An 18066-nucleotide genomic window follows, 5' to 3' on the forward strand; every position below is an offset into this window, starting at 1 on the left:
GAGAAAGAAGCTTCACGCAGTGAGGAGCTGTACTTGCCAAGTGTCACTGATTCAGGAGTCCAGACTTAGAAAATACTTCTTTTGTCTGGCCACTCAAAAAGGGAAAAAACCAAGACAGTTTGAAGAAAAGAGGGTGAGTTTTGGTACCTTCTTCCATTCTATCACCTTAGGTGTGAATGGCTTTACAAGGCAAATACATGCATATGGTTTTATTAAGAACCAAATTCTTTTAAATACACAATTACACACAGAATTCTTCCTACGGAAAACCTCTGCAAACAGGGAGCGAGAGCACTTTAATGTGGCATATAAAGGAAACCAGAGAAAGCTTGATTCATTCTTGTTACCAGTGTCCATCCCAACACACAGTATCTTCCAGCCTCCCTCACTGTACAAGGATGAAGAGCAAAGCACAGAGATGTCAGCAGGAGTCTCTTCAGTTTCCCCACGCACACACACATACAGAGCCCTCCTTTTTTGTTTTATTTGGAGTATCAGGAAAGGCACAAGCCTCAGGGGAGAGCTGTGCCACCAGCACAGCTCAGACCAAAGCTCACTGTGCCACTCCTGTATCAAATGAGAATCCAGGAACGGAAAGGGAAGCCAGCAGGGCTCTGTGAGCATTCCAAGATGCAGACAAGCAGCTCCAGAAGCAGTACTGCCAGATCATACACCTCCCCAGCCACAAGGAAACCAGCAGCTTACAGTTTGCTGCATGATGAGGCTCTATGTTTACTAAGCAGATGGGGCAAGGACAAGCCCAGCCTCTCCCAGCTTCAACTAGCACCAGGTAGAGCCAACGCTGCCTGCTCTAAAGCTTTGGCCCTCCCCATCCTTTCTGGGTGAAAGCCCAGGGCCCCATTACCTTCTCAGCCTGAGTGGAAGCCTCTGGTTTGGGTTTCTGTCCCACATCACTGAGGAAACTGGCCCAAAGAGCATCCTCTTTCTTTTTTATTTCTTCTTCTTTTCTTCTTTCCACCTGCTCTACATTATCCACTTCCTCCTCCTCCTCTTCTTCATTCCTCTGAGTCTTTTCTTCCTCTATCTCATCTGGCTCTAGCAAGAGACCTCCTTTCTTCCTCTTCCTAAGAGCAGACACCAACAAAAGATATAAATACATATACTGAGGTGCCACAACACTACTGCAGAGCTGAACAGTGAAGCAACATGGCATTTCATATTTACACTAAGACAGTCTACCAGGGCAATTCCTCTCATCTTGGGGGTGAAGCTGCTTTATTCAAAGACGATGCTGTTCAGAAACCACCACAGGACTGAAGCAGACTGTCTTCCTGAAGTAGACTGCAAAACACGTATATGTGTACCTGTAAAGGTATAACGGGCTCTGGGATACTGCAGAAACCACAACAGGAGGAGAACCTGAGCTGGACTCAAACTACACACATGGTAGGTTTCTCCCACCAAAAGTACTTTGCACTTAAAAAGTCTTACTGGAAGGAAACTAACTGGCTCCTGCAGGGGGGTTTCAGGACGATCTCCTTCAAGCCTGAGGATCTCAGGTGCTGAATCGCAACGAAGAAGAGCGTTTCTCATCCCCCAGCCCCTCATCACAGCACCCGGCCGAACGAGCACCCGCGAAGGCGGCTCCCGGCCGGGCCAAGGCGGACTCTCCTGCCCGGCATACCACGCCCGTGCGGAACCGGCTGTACCTGCTGGCGGGGCGGCGGGGAATCCTCCTGCCGCGGGGCGGCCTCGGGCTGTCAGCCGGCTCCTCCCGCACGAGCTCGCTCACGTCGTCCTCACTGTACTCCGCACCTGCAAGCACAGCGGGTAAGCACCGGGACCGGGACAACCGGGAACAACGGTACCGGGACCGCCCCGCTCACCTGAGGGCACGTAGTCCTCGTCCTCGGCCGAGGAGTATTCCTCCGACCCCGACATAGTTCCGGCCCCAGCCCCACCGCCTCACAGCCGCCACCGCCTCACAGCCGCCACCGCCTCACAGCCGCCACCGCCTCACAGCCGCCACCGCCTCACAGCCGCCACCGCCTCACAGCCGCCACCGCCTCACAGCCGCCACCGCCTCACAGCCGCCACCGCCTCACAGCCGCCACCGCCTCACAGCCGCCACCGCCTCACAGCCGCCACCGCCTCACAGCCGCCACCGCCTCACGCGCGCAACACCGCTGCCCAGAGCGTCGCCGCCGCTCGTGCGCTCCCCCTAGCGGGTCAGCCGACGCCTAGACCTCCAAGGCGGAGCAGGAGCTTAGGGAGCAGCGACGAGAGGGCTACTAGCGCGCTAGAGCGCCTCTGCAGCCGCGATCGACGGCACCTGAGAGAGGGCGCCCAGAGTTCTTTGCGACATATGGCCGTTCCCATAGCAACGCGAGGGTGCGGACGGCGCCTGGCGGCCCGGAAGCGCAGCGGTCGAGCGGTGGTTGGCCAAGGGCCCTGTCTGTCACCGCGCGACGTTTTCCATTAGCTATGGTGATCGGAAGGGGTGGGGCGGAAAGTGCGGCGGTGAATGGCGGCTGCGGGCCCGGCGCGGGGATGGAGGGCGGCGAAGCAGGTGGCGGGGGGCTCCTGCAGCAGATCCTCAGCCTCCGTCTGGTGCCCCGCGTCGGCAACGGCACCACCACCTACTCCAGCCCGCTCTCCACCTTCCTAGGTACCGTCCTGCGGCGGGGCCTGCTCGGAGCGGGGCCCTCCCGTGGTCCGCGGGCCCCGCGCCGGCCTAACGGCTCTTCTCTCCACAGAGATGTGGTACGGCGTCTTCCTGTGGGCGCTTGTGTCCTCCCTCTCCTTCCACGTCCCGGCAGCTTTGCTAGCGCTCTTCACGCTCCGGCACCACAAGTACGGCAGGTTCATGTCCGTGAGCCTCCTGCTGATGGGCATCGTGGGACCCATTACCGCCGGCATCCTCACAAGTACGGTAGATGATCGATAACCGCGACAGGGTGCCTCTGAGGTGATCAGAGGTTGCCTTTGGTAGCGCGTCCAACTGCGGCATTCCCCGGCGTACAGAGGAGGTGGATGTTCTAGCTGTATGCCCCCCTTGGTCTGTGTTTGGTGCTGGAGCATTGCCTCCAGCCCTGAAGTCCTCAGTACAGGAAAGAAATGGACCTGTTGGAGAGGGTCCAGAGGAGAGACACAAAAATGATCAGGGGATGGGGCACCTCTCCTATGAGGAAAGGCTGAGAGAGTTGGGGTTGTTCAGCCTGGAGACGACAAGACTGCGAAGACCTGATTGCAGCCTTTCAGTACTTAAAAGGTGCCTAGAAGAAAGATGGGGCGAGACTTTTTAGCAGGGCCTGTTACAGCAGGACAAGGGGTGATGATTTTAAACTAAAAGAGGGAGATTCAGGCTGGACATCAGGAAGAAATTTTTTGTAGTAATGGTGGTGAAACACTGGTCCAGGTTGCCCAGAGAGGTCGTGGATGCCCCATCCCTGGAGATATTCAAGGCCAGGCTGGATGTGGTTCTGGGAAACCTGTTGAAGGTATTTTGGACTAGGTGACCATTGAAGGTCCCCTTTCAACCCAAACTATTCTATGATTCTATGTTTGAAAGAGTTGGACCATACCAATATTGAGCCCTTTGTCAGGGCTTCCAGACATTCTTGTCAGGTGCAGAGCCAGGTGGGCTTTCAGGTTTCAGAGCACTCAGAAAAGCTGTGCACAGGTTTGGTGTCTGTGCCAAGAACTGGGTATTATTTGCAGCTGTGGTGTAGAGGATCTTGTGACAAAAGTATGTCCACACCCACCCCAACCTCCACACTTTCTGCAGGCCTCAGGAGATCTTCACCACTAATTTACCTGTTCCTACCAGTGCAGGTTGGTTACTGGCTGAGGTTTATTGTAGCAAACCCAGTCCAGCACTTCTGCTAGCCCTCTCCCACAGAGCCCCTGTGTTCTCTGCTCTGGTCTCCCATCCTCCTAGATTCCCCCTTCATCCCTGTGGTATGACAGCGTATGTCTATATGTTTATGTTTTGACTTTTTCCCCTGTCTTCAGGTGCTGCCATTGCTGGAGTTTACAGAGCTGCAGGGAAAAAAATGATTCCCTTTGAAGCCCTCATTTTGGGAGTGGGCCAGACATTCTGCGTGGTGGTGGTTTCATTTCTACGGATTTTAGCCACTCTGTAGCTCTTCTTCAGGCACTACAGCTCTCAAATCAAAGGAAGAGCAAAGGACCTGCTGCCTGTGCCACCTCTGAAACAAATCAGAGGGAACATAACGGGAGATGTGCCTGGGTGTGCTTTCTCTGCTGGATAAAGGTAACCCAAGGGCCTGCTCCTGCTTCCAGCATGACTGGAAATTAAGCTAAAAAAAATTGTGATTTTTGTTATTTTTTGTAACATTAAGAGCCAAGTGAAACTTTATTGCCCTGGAGGATAGGAAGCTAAATGGCTTCTGGAGCAGAGGGCCCATCTACCTTTTACCAGTGATGAATTCTAGCAACAGGATGTAGATAGGAGGTGACAGTAGCTGTTGTGGGCTAGAACCAGTGCTACAGAGTGAAGTAATTCTCACTTAATGCTTTGACTTCTTGCTGCTTTGTTTGCAGTGAATTCTTCTAATGTGATTTTTTTAAATGAGAAAATGAATTTGTTTTCTTCCTGGCCCAAATACCAGCTCTTGCTCATAGTGAATTTGGAAGCAGCAAAAGGAAAAATCATTTTAGACAGATGAAATTGCAGATTTGTCGCTGAGAACCGTGACTATGAATGCTGCAGTGGGGGGAATAACTGGTGTAAAAAGGATTGCTATCTTTGTGTATTTTATTACAGTGAAGCCCTCCAGGCACTGTGTACCTTCTGCCTGAGAGGCAGAGCACAGCTGATGAGGCACTACACCCCACTGCCCACCCTGGGAATCCCAGGGCACATATGTGAGCGCTCACTGTTGCTTCTTGGGCTCTGAAGGAGTCTCATGGTTTTAAACTTCTCCATTTTCCTTTTACTTGCTGATCATGTTTACAGTGGTGGGGTGGAATTGGGTGTCTTTGCTGATATGGAAGCGTTGCTGGCCAGCTTATACAAAACTCAGCACACTGCTTCTTAGGTGACTGCGCTGGTTGGTGCTGGGTTGTTGGGATATGGGGCTTCCTGAGTGCAGAGGCAACCAGCTCAGAGCATGGTGCGGAGGAGGATTCCTGCAAGGCTCCTAGGAGGAGCCCCAGTAATTCCAATGTCCCAGCCCAACCCTTGCCAGCAGGCAGCGTGGTCTCTCAGAATGAATTGATTTAGTCTGGTTTAAGTGACTTTTAACTAACTCTTAGAGCTGGCCTTTTGCCAGGAGACAGGCCATATGGTAGCTGGCTGGGTACTTCCTTGGAGCTTGGGTTTTTGGGGACCTTGGAGAAGGTGAGATTGAGTGGCAAGGATGAGGGGTTGATGTAGCCAGTCCAATGGCTCTGCTGTGGTCCTTTGGTTATTGCCACTGGCATGGCATGGGCTGCCAAGGGAAGGTGCGGTCTGTATCCAGCCTTGCAGAACACATCTATGTTTTCCTGAACCCCTTTGGTTTCCAAACCTGCTTGCCTGTTGTACCTGCAACATATTGTAAGGCCAGTTATCCTTCACGAGCCATGTGTCTTATCTGCTGAAACAACCCTAAGCAGGGTACTCTGTGTATCATGAAGAAGAATTTCTCTCTATGTACTGATTAATTTCTCAGAAGCAGTCTATTGGCAGCCAATGGTGAGAGGTGTTTTTCAGTTCTACTTACTGAGATTACCCTAAATTTTATCCCATGTTAATTCAGGAAATAAAGCTGTGCATTTTAGGGAAGACTTTAATGTGAATCCTTCTCCCTAGGTGGATGAGGTCCAGGTGGTATAACAAATTCTAAGCCCTGGATCCCCAGAGAGCCCTACGTGCTGCATTGCTTGTAGAGAGCTTGTCTTCCTACTGCGTCATCCATCTGGGGAAGGTTGGGCCTCTCCTTCCCTCTCCTTCTGCCCCCAGTGAAAAAGCAGGACTAGTGATCTCTCTAGATGTCTTTTCCCCTCCCCATTTCAAATGGCTGCACACACAGAGCATGTCCAGAGTGCCTGGTTTAATTCATATGAGTTATTCTGTGTTTTCCTGCGTGGATTAGAGTGGGCAGGGCTGGCCTTACCTTTCAGAGGAAGCTAGAAATCAGTGTCCTGGACACCTGCTGTGTTCCCCTTTCCCTCACCCTGGCATCAAAGACTAAGCTGATGGCAACTGTGAAAGCACTTTATCAGTGTGCCATGTGTGATGGCACAAGGCTGGTTCCTCTGGCATAATGGGGCTGAAGCACACAGGGTGCAAATCTGGCTGTTAAGAACAATAATTGCTTAATAAAATCACTTGGTGCTGGGTGAACTGAAACCCTCCTGGTTTCTACCCACTGTGATCTCCAAAGTCTGTCTGGGGGAAGGGGTCTGCTTTACTTGAAGAGTTGACAGCTTGGCCACTGTTCGGAAATTGAATGATTGGAGCCAGTGATGTCTGTCTGTGTCCAGGCGCTGTGAAATTTGCAGGGAATTCTTGCTTAGGAGGTGAACAATCAGCTGCTGACTTGTCTTGACAGGGATTAGCACTGGGGATGTGTTCTTTGGTGGTCACAGAGTATCCACTGCTCCCCTGGCTGCCTACGCCTGTTCCCTGTCCAGTAAAATCAGATCCAAGCAGCAAGGAGAAGTAGCCTTGAATCAGTCAGTGCTGGCAGCTTCCTCCCCTCTCACTGCATTAGCTTGGTCTTCCCTTTACGTTTCTTTATGTTGAGTGAAGTGAGCAGAGGAATCCCTTCAGTTTTCAGCAGGTGGCAGTAGACTTTGCTCAGTCAAACTTGCCCAAAACTTCAGAGTTGTAAAACATCGGTGCTGAGGTGTTCCAGGCAGTGCTGTGAGCCCCTGGCCAGCGTCGCTCGAGAAAACACCTTGCAGAGAAGCTGCCTGCCCTAGAGAAACATTGCGGCTGAGGCTCGTGGCCCTGCTCGCTGTGTGCAGACATGCCCTGTGCTGCTCTGATTCAGCTCCCACCCCGCTTCCTGTCTCACTAACGACTGCGGCTGTTGCAAACAAATCTTTGTATGATAGGAAACTGTCAATTTTATTTTTCTACTGACCCTTCTGATCCTGGTGATGATTATCAGTAAATTCTATAACCATCGAGGTGAACAAAGTCGTGTGTTTCTCCTGCAGCATGACAAGGGGCCTGGCTTGTGGTGTTGGAAATGAGCCTTGCTACTGCCTCACTCTGGGCCATCCGCACCCAGAATGTCCTGGTTCTGGTGGTTAATTTTGTCTCCATTAAGAGCTTGACTCAGTCCTGCAGCCTGACATGACATCTCACTGCTGCTCTACTCTCAGGATGTGCTCAGCCTGTTTTGGTACGAGGAGCTCCCTTCCCTGAGCAGACATGCACGGTCCCTGCACTCCCTGGACTTGGTGCTGACCCACTCCTGCCTGCCCAGGGCAGTTCACACCCTTGGATGGTGGTTTTGCCGGATTGTGGGTCAATCCCTGTGCACCCCTCAGGCTCTCCAAGGGCAGTGGAAGTCCCACTGTCCCCTTTATGCTCTCGAAATGGGACCCCACACCTGATCTGCATGGCTTTGGCTAAACCCAGGGCCAGAGCAATGCCTGTGCTATTATATATCTATATACAGCCTACAAAGACTGAGGTTGGCAAAACAAGGCCTTGGAAGAGGATGGCAGCTGTGTGCAATGAGCAGTTCCCAAGAGCTGGTAACCAGATGCCTTCACTGCTCCCCTAGCCCCTGGCGTGTGTGCTCTGAGATCAGGACTGGCCTGACAAATTCACATCCCGAGTCAGCAGGGATCCAGGAGGCTTTATTGGCAGTAAAAGGTCAGCACGTTCTCTTGGTTGCCTCGGATGAGGATGACAGGAGGTTTCAGGTCCTTTGAGAGGATCTCGAGCCAAGCCATGTAAAGGGAGCTGGGGCAGCCCTTCCTGCCGACAGGTGGCGTGCTGCGGCACAGAGAAGGGCCGGTGAGGCACAGCCCCCTGAGCCAGGTTCCATCTTTAGTCACCCTCTCCATCCCCCACTAATTTGCAGCTTATTTCCCTAAAAAACGACACCATCACATCCTCCCCCCCCAACAGGACCAGGGCCAGACCTCTTGGTGTCTTCCAAGGGGTTCTCCCCACTGTCCCACCCCAGGTTGGGGTAGCAATCCATGGGGAGTGAACATCTTAGGGGGACCATTTTTATGGGGCAGGAGGCTGTTGATGGTACCTACATGGCTATGAGCGCTGCATCCTGTGAGTAATCCAGCAAAATCTCATTCAGTCTCACTTGTCGAAGCGACTGCAGAGCAATTAGGGTTGAGAAACACAAAAATTGGTTCTAAAAAGCCTGAATTTTGTCTCAGAAGCAGGAGACACTTTGTGGAAGCTCCCCAAGCAGTGCTACTACCTTGACTCTGTTCTTATCAACCTCCTCGTCAGAAATCTTCCAGGGACAGCCCTGCCTCATCTCGTTCACTATGGCCTCATCCTTGAAGCCATCGTTTAGCCTGAAGGGAGCGATGAGGTCGTCAAACCTCTTGATGCTGCAAGACAAGCAGATGGTGCCAGGGGTCTGGGTGGGTTTGGTGGTGCTGGGGAGAGGGGGAAGAAGGGGAAGGGAGCAGTTACTTCTCTGGCCGGGGTTTCTGGTTGATGTCAGGGAGGATGTGGACCTCATGGAAGCCGAGGCGGAACTTGCTTAGCAGAGAGACAATCCTACCAGAGGGAAAAGGGCATGTTTTCCAGGAGCAGTGGGCACAGCAGCCCCGGGACCTGCCCTGCTGCCATCCTTGGGGTACACTTAGGTTTTTCCCACTTCACTGATTTTCAGAGGCTCAAGGCAGAGCAGCCAGGTCACAGCCCACAGCTGCTGTTACCACAAAGGCCAAGGAGTTTCGGGGGTAAAGCAGCTCCTGCCACCCACCCACGGAGCAGCAGTGGTGGCTACGAGGGGCTGCGGGGCACTTACACCTTCCTTTCCTCTTCCATCCTGTTGATCTGCCCACCAACAAACACACGGATTTTGCACTTTCCCCACCGCTTCTTACGCCCCATGAGGTAGGGGATGAGCAGCGTGAGACCTGGCCCCAAAACACCCAGTGGCAGAGGTGGTGGCAGCAGCCCTGTGGGCTCACCAGCACTATTGACACCGGATGCCTGGAATGCCCTGACACAGTCGGAAAGGACCGAGCCCTCCTGGGCAGTGGGGGTGCTGGGATCACATTAGACGGACAGAGAGATGTCAAAGAGCTGCAGCAGCCAAAGTTGAAGGTTACCTCCATCGTCAAAGAGCCAGTAAATGTCAATGGTCTTCTTGCCCTGCTCGCTCTGGAAGATGGTGCTCGCCTGCTGCTCACAGGCCAAGGTGGTGGGAACCACTGCCAGAGCAAGAGGGTCCCAGTGTCAGCAAGGAGCACTGCCAGCCACAGATTAAAGGCTCATCTCTGCTCCCAACCCACAGCCCTGACTATAAACCTGGCTTCCCAAAATTAATTGTTGGAGCCAGGAATGATCTGAGTGACCCTGAGCCAGGACCAACTTGTGCTCAGGGCTGCTGTGCCTCTGGTGCCATTCCTCTCCTCTGCCTCTAACATGGGGTTAACTGAGGAGGGAGGAGATCAGCATGGGCAAGCAGCAACATCCCATGTCCCCAGCCCCTACAGTCCCAGCCAGGAGTGATGTCCCTCCAGGTCTGTGACCTTCACCTGGGGACATGGTGCCTGCTGGCATGTCCCACAGCTCCAGCATATCTCTGAGCATCCCTAGCTGACCAAAAGCACTTACCATGTGCCTGCAGCACTCGGGAAACATTCAGCCCTTCCTTCATCCTCATCAAGCACACACCATACTTGAAATCAAAGGCGTCGCTGGAAGGAGGGAGGAGAAGGAGGTTAACAGTGGCTGTCTCATGTTGGGTGACACTGCCAGCATGTGGCCACAGCATCCCTGCACCCAACCACAGGGCCACCACCAGGTCCTGGCATCTCAGGGACGGAGGAGCTGGTGTGGTCGTACTGCAGGATGCCCACGTAGTCCTCCAGGCTCTGTGGGGACGCCGTCCGCCAGTTCCTCTTGTAGCCCAGCACCAGGATGTTGGGTTTTATCTTCCCAAGGCCAGCAGCCTATGGATAGATGTCCTCATGAGATCCCTCTGCAGGGACAGACAGACACAGGTAGTCTCAGTCTGCAGGGGAGGATGCAGAGGGGGTGCCTGGAGGTCAGGAAGGAGGATCAGAGCCTGCAGGCTCTACCTGAATGAGCATTTGGACGCCACTTCTCAGATTCTCAGCCACCACATCTGTATAGAAAGCCTTGATCTTCCTCTTCATAAGCCACTTGGTGTGGCCATCTGCCATCAGCCGGGAATCTGGCATCTTCTGCTTCTGTGGTGCCTGTAGGGAGCAAGGGCAGGGGCTCAGGCACAGGCAGCCCTTCCTGCTGCTGATCTTGCCTCCAATGACCTCCAGCTCCTTTTGTCCCAAATCACTGGGAAGACCTGGATGTAACCACTGCACACAAGGGAGGTTGCAATCACAGCAAGAGAACCAGTGAATTTTGGGGGTCACCAGCCAACACACACAGTGCCAGCGGTCCCATGGCTGCAGATGAGTTGGCATTTGCTGCACCTCAATGGCCCTTGAGGCTTCAGGACCACCCTGAGCAACTGGCTCATTCTACTATGTCTTTGCCTTGTCGATTAATTCATGAAGGGAAGCCATTAGCCCACAGAGACCTCCTGGTGCTTCCTCAATATTTCTTAACAAGCTGGAAAGAGGCTTCCAGATGAAACATATCATTAAGTGGCACACAATGAGCACTGTTCAATCCCAGCAGGACACATCTGGATTTCCCAGCCCACCGCCAATGGGTGGCCGGAGCTCCCAGAACAGAGAACCAAGCAGCTGGCGACTCACAATGAGCACATTGCCGCAGAGCATCAGGCTGAGGTTCTTGGTGAAGGTCCCCACAAAGTCCACCAGGGCTGGGCGGAAATTGGGAGGGCCGGTGAGCACCAGGCACTGTGGTCTGTGGGCAGGGAGGAAACAGGGGATGAAGGCTGGTACTATGCAGGTACAGAGCCTCTCTGGAACGAGGCACATGTCTTCTCCCATGCCTGGCCAGCAGCAACTGTAGGGAGTATATTTAGGATGAGACAAAATCCAGCTGCAGTTCTCTTTGAGGTCTCTTTATATCAGATCAGAGCAATGTGCCTGCCAGGTACAGCAAGGTTTGCCCTGCTTTTTACCTCTGCCCATTTGGCAAAGACGTGGGACTTTGGAGACAGACACATTTTGCTGGGGTTCCCAGTTACTGAGGATGGAGGTGAGGATTTTCAGGTTAGATATAAGGAAGAACTTCCTTGTGAGGGTGCTGAGGCCCTGGCACAGGTGGGCCAGAGGAGCTGTGGCTGCCCCATCCCTGGCAGTGTTCAAGGCCAGGTTGAATGGGGCTTGGAGCAACCTGGTCTAGTGGAAGGTGTTCCTGCCCATAGCAGGGGGTTTGCACTGGATGACCTTAAGGTCTTTTCCAACCCAAACCATTCTATATTCTATGATGTGGCCATGAGCATGAAGCCATTCTGGGTTTGCCAGCAGCGGCTGGCTCTGCATCCCCCTGCCTCTGAGACCCCTTGCCTGTAGTTCTTGATGTGCTCATCCACTTCACTCAGCCCCACTGAGTAGTTGAGGGCCATGTTGTATGAGCTGGCTTGCATGGAGGAGCCCCAGTTGACATCTGTGTGGAGAAGATGGGTTAGTCATGGGGCCAGACACCTCCTGGGGTATCACTGACACCGGGTTGCTACCTGGCTTTTTGTAGAGGACATATCCCAGGAGGAAGATGACAATGCCAAAGGCAATGAGGGCTGCCCACCAGGTCAGCAAGAACATGATCACCACTGAGATGGCAGCCCCAAAGAGTGCAGCCCACTTGCTGTAATACCGAAAGGAGGGTCGCCAGCCTGCAGCAAACACACACAGAGTGGTGCTGCCACAACGGGAGCTGCATGGGGAGCTGTGTGCCGCAGCACGGCACAGCATGGCACAGTGTGGCATGGCACAGCCCACCTGGGGAGTTGGTGATGGAGGCGTGGAAGCAGCTGAAGTTGATGAGAGCATAGGAGCAGAGGAAGAAGTTGGAGATGATGGGGGCGATGGCGTTGAGCTCGGCTGCGGAGAGGATGAGGGGGAGATGCTTGTGGCAGGGACTGAGGCACCTGGCAGGTGTTGGACACCAGGTGGGCAGCACCTACCGATGAGGATGAAGCCCACAGCAATGACGTAGGTGAGCATGTAGCCGCGGATGGGCTCACTGTTCCTCCCGTATCCCTTCCCAAAGAAGCCTATGAGAGGGTAGAGCTGGTCCCTGCAGAGACACTGCGAGAGAGACACACTGGGGATGGCAGCACCATGGTGGCTCTTGCACCCTCTAGAGCAAGGGCTGAACTGGCCTCATGCCTTACACCAATGGCAGCATGCTCGTCACCCTGGGGCTGCTCATGGCCACAGAGCACTGAGACTTACCCAAGCGCATCACTCCTGCTGCCAGCCCTGGGAGCTGGAGGATGCAGCACACACCCCCTCACCTGAAAGACTTTGGGGGCTGAGACAAGGCAGGCCAATGCCGAGGAGAGGGTAGCGCCGAAGATCCCTGCTGTGATGAGGGGGCCAAACCCGGACACCATGCTCATGCTCTGCCCAAAAACCAGGCTGTCAAGAAACCTGGCACCCCCAGCACATCAGCTCTGCCCTGGCCCTAAGGGATTTCCAGGCCCCATCCTGCCACCCTCAGTGCTTTTCCATCAACATTATTCCATCAGTGAAGTCCAGCACATCTAAAACCCCAGGAAGACCTGCTCCCCAGTATATCCCCGTTACATGGGTGCTTCAATAGGATGCTGGGATGGGGCTGCCCTGCAAAGCCCATCCCTTGGAGCACAGACCCAGCCAGGAGCATGGAGCGGGGTGGGTGAGCACCTGGTAGTAGTTGCTGAGCCCGTATCGGCAGCTGTGCCGCTGGGTGCAGGCTGTGAAGTTCCACCCGAAAGTGCAGGCCAGCCCCTCACAGTCCGGCAAGCCCAGTGCCATGCTGTCGTTGAGGCTGCCTGAGGCATCCCGGACCACGCAGGCACCTGCAGGGACACAGTGCTGCTCAGTGTCTGCTCACCTGGAGGTGCCGCACATCCCCTTGCCTGTGCATCACCCAAGTCCCTGCCCTGGGGCTGCCGTGAGCAATGCAGCATGACCAGCAGGTCGAAGGAGGTGATCCTGCCCCTCTGCTCTGCTCTCATGAGACCTCACTTGGAGTATTGTGTGCAGTTCTGGTGTCCTCAACATAAAAAGGACATGGAGCTGCTGGAGCGAGTCCAAAGGAGGCTACAAGGGTGATCATGGCCCATGGGGTCGTGGACAGGGTGGGCAGGAGCACGGCTCATACTATCACAAGCTAAGAAAGTTGGGGCTGTTCATCCTGGAGAAGAGAAGGCTGCGTGGAGACCTCATAGCAGCCTTCCAGTATCTGAAGGGGGCCTGCAAGGATGCTGGGGATGGACTCTGGACCAGGGCTGCAGCGACAGGACAAGGGGTGATGCACTTAAAGTGAAACAGAGGAAGTGCAGGTTAGCTTTCAGGAAGTTCTTCCCTGTAAGGGGGGTGAGATGCTGGCACAGGTTGTCCAGAGAAGCTGTGGCTGCCCCATCCCTGCCAGTGTTTAAGGCCAGGTTGGACGGGGCTTGGAGCAACCTGCTCTAGTGGAAGGTGTCCCTGCCTGTGGCAGGGGGTTGGAACTGGATGAGCTTTAAGGTCCCTTCTAATCCAAACTATTCTGGGATTCCATGAATGCCATGAGCTTTGTTGTTCAGGACTGCATGGGGACAGGAATAAGGTCTGGTGCTTGTGGGGTATCAGTGCTGGCATCCATGCTTTGCTCCTGGATCCCATCACCTGCATCCTCCCGGACTTCCCATTTCAGGGAAACAGGTCCTACCCAGCTTACCCAAGGACGTGCTGCTTACCAATCGTAGCAGAAAGCACCAGGTAAGACATGGTGGTCCAGAAGATGGCCATCAAGGTGCCCTTGGGGATGGCCACAGCAGGATCCTGCCCAAGGAAGTCACAGAGATGTAAGACAGTTTTCCAGCAGCACCACTAAAATGCTGCCACACAAAAGGAATTTTAATTCACTGTGACACAAAGCCATGAAGCATCTCCTGGCTGAGTCTTCCACAAAGCTTCCAGAATAAATAAACTAGGGTCTAAGATGGATCAGAACCAAAGCCCTGGGAAAAACAGGTCTTCATCCCTGAGAAGTGCCAGCTCAGTGATCAAACCCACCTTCAAGTCACCTGAAATGTTGGCCCCAGCCAGGATGCCAGTTGCCGATGGGAAGAAAATGGAAAACAAGCTGAAGAAGGAGCCCTCGGGTCCCCGCCAGTTGGGCACAAAGTTCTGGGCAAAGATGTCGGCTGGGAAAGAAGCGGAGGAGAAGCATTTAGGGCCTCTGGATCGCCTGCTTCTGGCTGAAGCATCTCAGTGTTGGATGGAGGCACACCGCTGATGGCAGTTGAGCCATGGGAGGAAGACACCAAGCTCTTGATGACATCTCTCAGTGAGGAGCACCTTTCCATAGCAAACTCCTCCCCCAGCAGCAGCAAGGAGAAGGGCTCCAGCCATGCACTTGGCCCTGTTGACCCACCTCGGTAGCTGAAGAAGCCCTTCGCTTGCTTCTCAGCGGTGGCAGGGATCACTGTCCCCACCAGGTAGTTTATGAAGGAAACCAAGATGACCAGGAAGAACAATATCTGTGCCTGCCAGAGCAGAAAGAGTCAGCTGAGGGCTGGAGTTTAGGCACTGAGAGGGAGAAGAATGTCTTTAGAGAAACCCCAGACTGTTTAACAGAGCTATGGGCATCCCCTGCTCCTTGGGTGCCCAGTGGGCAGCGGGGATGGCTCTTCTCAACCCAGGGGAATAAGGTGAGTGAGAGAAGTGAGGGTTACCTTGGCCTCCCACTCCATGCCAGCCAGCGAGATGCCCAGCAGCACCGTCACGGTGACCACCCCGATGATGCGGATGTCATTGGTGGGGTCCACGATGACAGAATTGTGCTCCTGAGGAGGGGGAACCATCCACAGCATGGGAATAACCCTCGCCCTTACCGAATCAGCAGCACTGCTGTGACTTTAGCAGCCATCGGTTGATTGTCAGTGGTCCAGTATTAATTAGTAATGAATGCTGGTTGCGTGCAGAGATGGGGCCCAGGGGACATGCACAGCCCCTGTCTTACCTGCAGCAGGTCCCGGACGGTTTCAGCGAAGCCCACGGTGTGCATGGCTACAGCCACCGCGTTTGCAAAGGCGAAGATCAGCCCGATGGAGCCGCCCAGCTCCGGCCCAAGGCTCCGTGAGATGAGGAAGTAGGTGCCCCCTGAGGCAGTGGAAGCACCCCGTGGTGTTTGCTGCCTCCCCAACATGTTTTTGGGGCCCCCCTGCCCCTCATGGCCCATGCCAGGACACACACACACGGTACCTGACTTCACTTTGCCGTTGGTGGATATGGCGGAGATGGACAAGCCAGTGATGGTGGTCACTGTCACAGACATCAGGATGATGAGCCACGTCAGGGCTGCAGGGAGAGGGTACAGCTGTGGTCCTGTGTCCATTTCCATCCATCCCCCAGCCCCATAGACCCCCTCACACAAGGACCCCCATCCACTGCCTCCCACCATGCTTGATGCTGCTGGCGTTGTCCCCCCAGTGCTTTGGTGACAGGGAGCTTGGTGCCACTGTCCCACCTGTGCTGTGCCGCAGCACCCACCAATTCCTGCCTGGGCGGTGATCCAGGGCAGGCGCAGGTAGAGGATGACTCCCCAGATGTTCAGCATGCAGCGGATCTGGGGGGACAGACAGAGGACACTGACCATCAGCCCAGTGGGTGCTGGGGCTGCACCCGCTCTCCCTGAGAGGCTCCTCCTGCGGGACCAGTCGCACGCACCATCACACCCTTCACCCAGCCGAAGCGGACGGGCTCTGAAGCAGGGTCTGTGCCTGGCTCCGCCGATGCTTCCTCTGGGCCGGCCTCTGTCAGCCCATTGCTCCGCTGTGGGTCAGACACGGGCACACAGAGGTGGCCTGGGTCCGGCTGCAGGGAAAAGGCAGGGCAGGTGAGGGGACAAAGGCAGCCAGAGTTTCCCCAGGGTGCAGAGCTCCAGAGACAGCTAGGTTATCCCTCTGCCTTCTCCTAGCACTTTCCAAGGGACGTGCACATTGTCACCAAGAAGCATGAGATGAAGCACCATAACCATGAAGATGGCACAGGAACTCATGGCACAGCCAGGGGATGCCCAATCCCACCTTACCTTGAGGATGGAGTGCAGATCCGCCAGGGAGGGCCTGCCCTTCCTGGTGTCTCCCACCCCCTTGCTGTTGGCATAGTGCTCATAGGCAGGCACGACATCCACCGTGTTGTAGCCAAAGGTCCTGGTGCAGAGAGTGCTGCCCGAGAGCTGGGTGGGCTGGGCACTGTCACAGCAGGAGCTCTCGGTGGGCACATAGGGACCATGACCACCCTCTTCTGTGCCCAGGAGGGTGCTGATGGTGAAGCGGCCACTGCAGCGGGCCAGGGGCAGCTCTGCAATGGGCAGCTCAGCCATTTCCCCTGCCCAAGGCACTGACAGGAGAGGGATGGGGCGGAAAGGGTCTCACTGGAGCTTTATACCCAGCAAAACCAGAGCAAGGCAACCAGCACCCACCCACTGCTGCTGCTAATGGGGGAAAGGAATTGGCTTGAACCACCCTGAGCTGGTCGGGGGAAATAAAACTAGCTGGAAGGAGTATCAACCCCGCTGTAATCGGTATCCCTGCCTCCCGGCGCCCGATGGGGCAGCGATAACAGATTTGAGATTAAGTCCCAAGGACAGAGCGGGAGAGAAATGTGGCACGGAGTTTGCCTCTGGCCCTGACCCGAGAACATTCAGTTCCCACTGGGATTTATTATGGAAAACGAGAGTAAGTAAATCCCATGCACCCTCACCCTTCCCGGGGACGCTGCCCCAGACCCCGCACATCCCGTAAATCGTCTCGGCTGGCCTTGGAGCTGCTGCCTGTGGCACTGGGCTGTGCCAGACACGGTGAGGAAAACAACCCCTTTATCTCACACTGGAAGCAGGGGGAAGCGGGAAGTGCGTCATTGAGAGGGATGTCCCCACTGGGACTCTGATGCCAGGGGTGCTGCAGAGGCTGGAGGACATGGACCAGTGAGAGCCACCGAGTCCCTCTGTGATTCCCCAGTGCTGGGACCTGGCAGCTGTCTGGTGCAGTAGATGCCCACATCCCACAGCCCCTTCTCCTGAGCCCAGGGAGGAGGAACCACTGAGCACTCAGGGTTCAAAACTGCCCCAAACCCCATCCCTGACTTAACAAATCCCTTAAACTCTTTCCCACATCACAGAAAACGTGAGCTGAGGCCATGCTAACACACAGTGTCCATCCTGTGGCCATCAGGAGAGGAGGCTGGGGGAAGGATGGGATGGCAGTCTCATACCTCTGCAGCCCACCGTCACATGTGCCTTAAAAGCAGTTCCAGATAACATCAGCAGAGACAGCAGTAAGTGAGGCAATAAAATGTTAGGGCAGCCCATTTGAGTTTCAGCCTAATGCAGCTTTGCAAGTGAATGGAAAATTCAGGCTGCCCACCCTGCTGCCCCTGGCTGTCTTCTGCACTCACGCACAAAAACTAACCTGCTTCCTGAGGACTCGCTTCAGCCCCCTTGGATTGTTTGTGTGTGAGCAGGCACAGTCCACAACTGCACCAGCCCCACGTGGGCCAGGACGGGCCCGTTACCCAGGGAGCTGGGGACAGGCAGCTCTGCCTGCAGCACAGCTCAGCCCTTGCAGCACCCCAGTGCAGGGCAACCCAGCACTGCCCTTAGACCCCCAGCTGTGGAACAGGGAGAAGGGTGAGATGCTGACAAGGAAGAAGCCTCACTACAATATCTGCAATACCTCCTGCAGGGCGAGGTGGACACCATCATCCTGAAGAAGGGCACCTGCTTTTGACAAGAGCAAGGGAGCTGGTGGAGGGCCCAGAGCACAAGTGTGATCAGGAACG

At 54.8% G+C, this 18066-nt stretch overlaps 3 protein-coding genes across 5 annotated transcripts in view; 1 reads left to right on the plus strand and 2 right to left on the minus strand.

Annotated features, from left to right (window-relative positions):
- Positions 1-2243, minus strand: part of CFDP1 (craniofacial development protein 1) — a 66406-nt gene extending 64163 nt beyond the window's left edge. For all 3 annotated transcript variants that reach the window (XM_080637400.1, XM_080637399.1, XM_080637401.1), the window contains exons 1-3: positions 1848-2243; positions 1671-1776; positions 866-1085 (exon numbers count right to left, since the gene is read on the minus strand). In XM_080637400.1, the coding sequence (XP_080493526.1) occupies positions 866-1085; positions 1671-1776; positions 1848-1902 (381 nt within the window). In that variant the 5' untranslated portion in view covers positions 1903-2243. The remainder of the gene's footprint in view (positions 1-865; positions 1086-1670; positions 1777-1847) is intronic.
- A 243-nt stretch (positions 2244-2486) lies between these two features.
- TMEM170A (transmembrane protein 170A) lies at positions 2487-7055 on the plus strand. The gene is made up of 3 exons (XM_080637732.1): positions 2487-2629; positions 2718-2888; positions 3976-7055. The coding sequence occupies exons 1-3, from the start codon at positions 2512-2514 to the stop codon at positions 4104-4106; spliced, it is 420 nt and encodes a 139-aa protein (XP_080493858.1). The 5' UTR covers positions 2487-2511; the 3' UTR covers positions 4107-7055.
- A 730-nt stretch (positions 7056-7785) lies between these two features.
- On the minus strand, positions 7786-16609 carry SLC12A3 (solute carrier family 12 member 3; the record flags this gene model as incomplete). The annotated part of the gene is given in 26 exon segments (XM_080636766.1): positions 7786-7924; positions 8197-8264; positions 8373-8508; positions 8594-8680; positions 8934-9045; positions 9241-9338; positions 9340-9380; positions 9702-9831; positions 9980-10086; positions 10216-10356; positions 10879-10990; positions 11599-11698; positions 11769-11924; positions 12031-12132; positions 12216-12339; positions 12549-12656; positions 12940-13094; positions 13977-14061; positions 14296-14426; positions 14657-14768; positions 14958-15068; positions 15245-15384; positions 15487-15582; positions 15775-15850; positions 15952-16098; positions 16316-16609. Coding segments are annotated over 26 exon segments (3108 nt in total).
- Between the last annotated feature and the right edge of the window lie 1457 nt (positions 16610-18066).

This window comes from Psittacula echo (assembly GCF_963264785.1).
Source record: "Psittacula echo genome assembly, chromosome: Z".
In the NCBI taxonomy this organism is placed as follows: Eukaryota; Metazoa; Chordata; class Aves; order Psittaciformes; family Psittacidae; genus Psittacula; species Psittacula echo.